This window comes from Macaca fascicularis, chromosome 16 (genome assembly GCF_037993035.2).
Source record: "Macaca fascicularis isolate 582-1 chromosome 16, T2T-MFA8v1.1".
NCBI lineage: Eukaryota > Metazoa > Chordata > Mammalia > Primates > Cercopithecidae > Macaca > Macaca fascicularis.
Window position 1 is genome coordinate 64,789,585 of NC_088390.1, and position 6,439 is coordinate 64,796,023.

The 6,439-nt window shown below is 54.7% G+C and overlaps 1 protein-coding gene across 1 annotated transcript; it reads right to left on the bottom strand.

Moving 5' to 3' along the window:
- Window positions 1-525: 525 nt before the first annotated feature.
- On the bottom strand, window positions 526-5,617 carry SOST (sclerostin). Its single transcript, XM_005584371.5, has 2 exons — window positions 5,351-5,617; window positions 526-2,591 (listed from the first exon to the last, which is right to left on the bottom strand). Exons 1-2 carry the CDS (start codon window positions 5,568-5,570, stop codon window positions 2,170-2,172), a joined length of 642 nt encoding a protein of 213 aa, XP_005584428.3. The 5' UTR covers window positions 5,571-5,617; the 3' UTR covers window positions 526-2,169.
- Between the last annotated feature and the right edge of the window lie 822 nt (window positions 5,618-6,439).

Consider the following 6,439-nt stretch of genomic DNA (forward strand, 5'->3'; position numbering starts at 1 on the left):
TCTGGAAGGTTGGGGGAAGAGGTGACAAGTAACGTGAATCCTAAAGAAAGAAGATAAGTTATTGGATGGGCTAAGTGTGGATGGCAAACTAAGGAAGCAGGGATCTGCGTGACCATTTGGAGTCAGTAGGAAGCTTGGTGGAGTGGGAGGTGGGAGTCAAGCAGAGAAGCCCTCCCATGTCAGATTGGGAAACCTGTACTTGATCCTGGGCAAGGGGGAGCTATGGAAGGCTCTTGAGCAGGTGAGTGATACAATGAGAACAGCGTTTTTGGAAGCCAGCATGGAGAGGAGGCTGCTAAAAGGATACAGGGTTGAGGTTATTACTATGCCCTGGGTGAAGAAATGTGGTCTGGGTTTGGAAAGGAAGGGACAGACATGACTTTTCAAAGGAAGACATAATTGCTGCAAGGGCCACCAGAGAGCACTCAAAGGTGTGTCCAAGGTTTGAACTCTAGTGACCAAGAGAAGGGTGTCAACTTTGACAGAAATGACATCGTGTGTGGTTGACAAAATGAGACCACATCCTTTCGGTCATGATTCATTGTCTTTATTAACAATGTCTCTGGACTCCGGAAGAACAGACTGTTAATTCATAAAGCAATATTAACATTGTCATTCTCTACAAGAAAAACTTTTGCATAAATAACTTAAGTGGGAAAATAAATATGTAACTTAACTCTTTAAAAACCAGTACTTTCATTCTTGTGGACAAGTCCCGCGTGGAAGGATTGCAAAAAAACGACCAGTCCTGCAGGCTTTCATATGGCATGTGCTTTTGTTTAAAACATTTTTTTTTAACAATTAAAAACTACACACAAAGTAAGAGGTTGTCTGGAAAAGATTTTCAAAAAGATTTTTGGATGGCAGCTATTATGCTCTGCAGCTTCTCAGCATATGTACAGCACTTGTCGTTTTCCCCCCAATAATATTCTTTTAGTGTAAGATATGCCATCACATGTAAGAGCAGTAAGGAGCTATTTTCTAGGCAGAAATGTGTCTGTGAGTGGTGGGCAGAAGGCGGTGTCTCAAAAGGGATGTGCTGGTCTGTGAGTTCGTGATGGCTGCTCCCTTGAGCCTGGTGTCCTGGGACTTTGCACTTCTCTTCGGAAGGTGACTTTAACATATGGCTATGGGTTGGGGTAGGGATGCTGCTCTTTGGGAAGTTGGGGTGGATGTAATTTCTATCCCTCCCACCACCCTTGGACCCTCTCCTTTTCTGCCCCAATGGGTGATGTTATTTCTTTGAGATGGAGGGGTGGAGGTAGCCAAACATCTGGGGAAGCCAGGCTGGAAAGCAGCATAGCTTCTCCCAGGAGTTTGTCAGCCATAAACATGTCAGCCATAAATAGACTCTTTACTTTTTTTTTTTTTCCTGTTTGTTTTTCATCTTTGGCTGTCAGATGAGAGCATCACAACTCTGAATTCTGGAAGGGACCTTGGCACTGAGTCAATGCAACCTCATTCATTCTCTCTCTCTCTCTCTCTCTCTCTCTCTCTCTGTCTGTCTCTTTCTCTCTCACACACACTTCTGCCCATTCAAAAGGCACTGGAGTCCTTGGAATCATATGCCAGTAGTCTCCTCGAGATCCTATTCCCACATCCACCCTCATTTTACAAAGTGGAAATTGAGATCCCAAAAGAGAATTGTGCAGTTCAAGGTTACACAGCAAGTTAGTGGCAGAACCAGGCCTAGAAACCACATTTACAGATGCCCCCAGTCTTGTGCTCTGGGCACGCCGCAGGCTTTCTGATGGGCAGTGAGGTGCAAGGGGGAATCTTATCCAGCTTTCTTAACCAGTCCCTGGACTTTTCACACTCCCATACCGCTCCCTTAAAACCCCAGGGCGGTGAAAATCCTTCCATTTCTGCCTCCTCTGAAGTGGGACCAGCAAAGGTCGGCGGCCCCAGAGGTGGGGCTGCGTGGCTCAGTGTGTGTGACTCTCAACTCCCTCCCCCGCCCCGCGGGACCCCTCAGCTGGCGGACTGAGGGGGGCCTTCCCGGCGCCCGGGATTCCTCAGGGCCTGGAAGGTCTCAGCCCCCTGCCCTGGGTTGCAGGCATTTACAATGAAATATAAACAATCAAACCACGCGCAGAGGACAGAAACGTGGGGCGCGGGGCCGGGGCCAGGGCCGGGTCGCCCGCCGGTGGGGAGGGGCGCGGGCGGGCTCTAGTAGGCGTTCTCCAGCTCAGCCTGATTGGCTTTGGCCCCCCGGGCGCGGGGCCGCGGCTTCCGGCCCTTCTGCGGGCGAGCGGCCTCGGGACCGAAGTCCTTGAGCTCCGACTGGTTGTGGAAGCGGGTGAGGCGCTTGCACTTGCACGAGGCCACCAGGCGCACCTTGCGCGCGCGCGGCGCGGCACCACCGGGACACAGCAGCTGCACACGCTGCGCGCGGTAGCGGTCGGGGATGCAGCGAAAGTCGGGCCCACTCGGGCGCCACCACTTGCCGCGGCCGATGGCGTTGGGCAGCAGGCGTGCCGGGCCGCACTGGCCGGAGCACACCAACTCGGTGACTGGCTTGGCGCTGCGGCACTGCCCGTCGGTCACGTAGCGGGTGAAGTGCAGCTCTCGGCAGCTGTACTCGGACACGTCTGAGGAGAGAGGCGCGCGTGAGGGTGGCCGCCCGCCTGGCCACCCCTGCCCTGGCCCGGCCCGACTCCCTCCACCCCAGCCCTGCTTTTGCCAAGCCTGTCTCCAGAGGCTTTTTCCCCTGAACACCTATTGCAGGAAGGTCCCAGATGCTCTAGAGCTCGTGGAAAGCTCTCCTGCGCACCCTGTCCCCTCGGAGCCAAATGACTGTTGGGGTTCAAACACCAGGGCTCCATCGCTCACTGCTGGTGTCATCTTGGGCAAGTTCCTTAATCTCTCTCTTCTTCCAGTCTGTAAAATGGGCCGCCCCAAGCACTGTGAGTTAATCCATTCCACACGCAATGCAGAGAATACCATTTGGCAGATATAGCTGAAAGCGTCGGCTGTTATATATTACTATTATCATTTCTCTCCTGGGGTCCTCTTATGATTTAAGCCACACTTGTGCCGCAGGGTCCCTGGCCTGGGCAGGGTAAGTGCTCGGCACACCTTCTGCCTGGCTCTGGCTTCTCCCAAATTCCTTTTCCAGCCACTTGGGAGGGGTGAACAGGAGATGGAGAAAGGAGTAGAGGTTAATTGAAGGTAATAAATCAGGGCAGCTGCTGTGGTGGCGAGGGACTGAAGGGGAGGTGATCAGGACAGGAATTCATTAGACTTGAAAGGAATCAAAGGCAGTGTGTCCAACCCCCTCATTATCAATGAGAATACTGAGGCCCGGCCAGAGAAAAGAACTTGCCCAAAAGACTGGGCTGCATCTCCAGACTCCACTTCCCTGGGGTCCCAGCACCTTTTGGCTCCCACAAGAGTGGAGGCTCTGTGTTCGAGCACCCATGGGAGGCTGGGCTGGGGGATGGAGCCGAGGGCTGTTTTTCACTCTAGTTACTTTCCTACCATAGGGGGACTGAGCTCTGACCCAAAATCTACAGGTTCAGCTGCCACAAACATTTACCTGGCTCTCTGCTGGGCACATTTCTTGTTCTGTGTTATCTGAATGGGCACCTCGTGGTGATACTCCCTGGGCAGGCAGAGATGGGGCTCCCAGGCCTGGCCTGATCCCCTGCACACACCTTGACCATGTCTCCTATGGTGGACTTAGATGGGTGGGAGCTTTTTAAATAGCTGGTCGTGTGAGTACCAGTCCACCCCGCAAAGGTTTCATGGGGATAGTTCCAATGTGACACGAAAGAATGAAAAATAGTCTTAAGACCAAACCAGAGAGGGGACAGTGAAGGCTGCTCCCCACCCCCACTCTGGAGAGCAAGCACAGCAGGAGAGATGTGGCCACTGCCATTGTATGGGGCTGCTTTCTGGTTTGTGGTCTGGTTTGCATCCTCACCTCTGCAGGGCTGGGGTGTGTGTGTGGTCGGGGGGACATTTGCCCAGGGAAGGGGGCATTTTGGGGCTTTCCAAGAATAGTGCCCCAAGTCAGGCACTTCCTCTGCAGACTGTGACTTTGTTTTGAGCACGTGGCTTCCTCGGGGGCTGTGGCCTCTCATGGGAGTCCAGCAGGGTGGACATTTTGTGTTTGGGTTCCTTACAGCCCTTCAGGAGGTCACGGGAGCCCAGCTGACCTTGCCTAGAAGGGGAGCTGTGGGAGGAGGCACCCTTGTCCTCCATTTGGAAGACACAGGGTCCTGGCTGGCCTCCCATACAGTTGCCCTTTTTAGCACCCCATAGCCCCAACAGGTTATGAGGCAGGGAGGGCTGGGGTCCAGGAGCCTGGGCAGTGGACTTCTCTGCCACCTGGATAATGGCCAGAGGGCAGGGAAGCCCTTAGTCTGAAGTGTCATTCCAGCCCCCACCCACGGCCTCGTGATTCCTGCCAACCATACACCCAGATGCACACTGTCACCTGGGCTTCTCTGTGCAGGCCTGACCAGGAACCCAGGGTCCCTCTTCCTTCTCCCTCCCCTGGAATGAGGCAAGGCTGGGAATGGGGTGGCCACTGAGGACGGATGTGCCTACTCCTGCGCAGAGGATGCTGTCTTCCCCTCCAGGGCCTGAACTCAGCTGCACCCATGTCAGGGGCTAAAACTGCGGAAAACTCTCATTCCTTCAAGTGCCAGCTCCCTGGGCAGGCCATGGGCAATGCACACTGCAGGGGTGCCTCTCTGGCCTTCCTCTCCCACTACTTTGTGGAGATCTATCCCCAACACCCCCCCCACACACCAGGGCTATCTTGCAGTTGATCAAACCAGATTCAAACCTCAGCTCTTCTCCTCACTACCAAGTTACTGAGTGCGTGGAGCCTGTTTCTTCCCCTTCGAGCTGGGGGTTCACCTCCTGGGGCTTCCATGACGTGGGTCTGTGTCATGGAGACAGCCACCGCCAGCATAGAGTGTCTGGCACCCTGCAGGTGCTGTTCTGTGGATGGGAGGCTCCCTTACCTTGTTCCCTCCCCAATGGTACCAGCAGCTGGATGTGGCTCCTATATTCCCAGCAGGAGATTCTTTGAAACCTTTTCTTTTCTGAGCCCCGGAGCCTGTTCTGATAACCTGATGCCATACCCTCACCACCCCAGCCTCCTTCCTGCCCTGGGCTCTCACCAGTGTCTGTTGCCTCATGCCCCTGCACCTGAATTAGAAGGCTGCACCAGTGAGCCATCCTTCCCCCATCTCCAGGCAAGACTGTTCCTTGACCAGTGCTGGCAGAGGCCAACAATCTTCACTGGGTCTACCCAGTCTTCCCAAAGCCTCCCAAAGAGAAGTTTCTAAAACCTCCCCAGGACCTTTTACTGAGAATTCTCTCCACCACCCCATACCTTTGGTCTCAAAGGGGTGGTGGGGAGGCCGCCCTCCGTTCTCCGCCCGGTTCATGGTCTTGTTGTTCTCCAGCTCCGGTGGAGGCTCGGGGTACTCTCCGAGCTCGGGGATGATTTCCGTGGCATCATTCTTGAAGGCCTGCCACCCCTGGCCCTCCACTACACGGAAGGCTGCGTGTACCAGCAGGCAGACAAGACACAGGGCTAGTGGGAGCTGCATGGTGCCAGCCAGAGGAGGGCACGCAGCCTTCCAGTAGCACAGGCTCTGGTCTCCAGCGGACACGGTCGCCTTTTTAAAGCCCCCCTCTGCCTCATGCCAGCCAATGAGGACAGGCTGGGACAGGGCTGGTCCCATGTTTCCCTCAGCCCCCCCGGGGGGGAGGGAAAGGGGTGTGCTCAGAGCAAACCCTCGCCAAAGACTTCTCCTCTAGCTCAGCAAACTTCCAAATTGCTGCTGGCACTCCCAGGTGACCCAGAGAGAGGGGGCGTGTGAGGCAGGGCCCAAGCCTGCTCTCCGGCACCTCCCACGTGCTGGCGGCTGTGGTTTTCAGATATCAAAATGAGCTCCGGCTTTTAATTGTCTGTCTCCCTGGGCCCTCAGGCATTCTCAAAACAAACTGTGGACCCGCTCAACAAAGAGAATGTGCAGTTCCGAGTGCTTCGTGGGGCTGAGCCCAGCCTACTCCATTTCTCAGGCCAAGTTCATTTGTCACCCCACCAACAAATGGCCCAAGGGGTGTCTGACCTCCATAGACCCAGCTAGAGGCAAAATGATGCTTTTAAAGAAATCCCATCCGTCCTAACTTCACAAGTCTCAGCATTGATTGACCTAAGAAAGCCTCTCTTGGCATTCTCCGGAAGGCAAGAGAGAGAACTAGAGGGCCAGAGCAAGGGTGCCCACTTGGGAGATGGGGCAGGATTCTGGTTACAAACCGAGGATGCGCTGGTCACTCAGGCTCCTGTGATGGAGAGCACAGAGGAAATCCCAGCTCATGCTCCTCGGGGATCCTGTGCACCGTGACAGGCACTTCCGAGCCAGGGCACTCACTGTGGCTCGCAGGGTGATATACTGAAGACAGTCATTTCCCC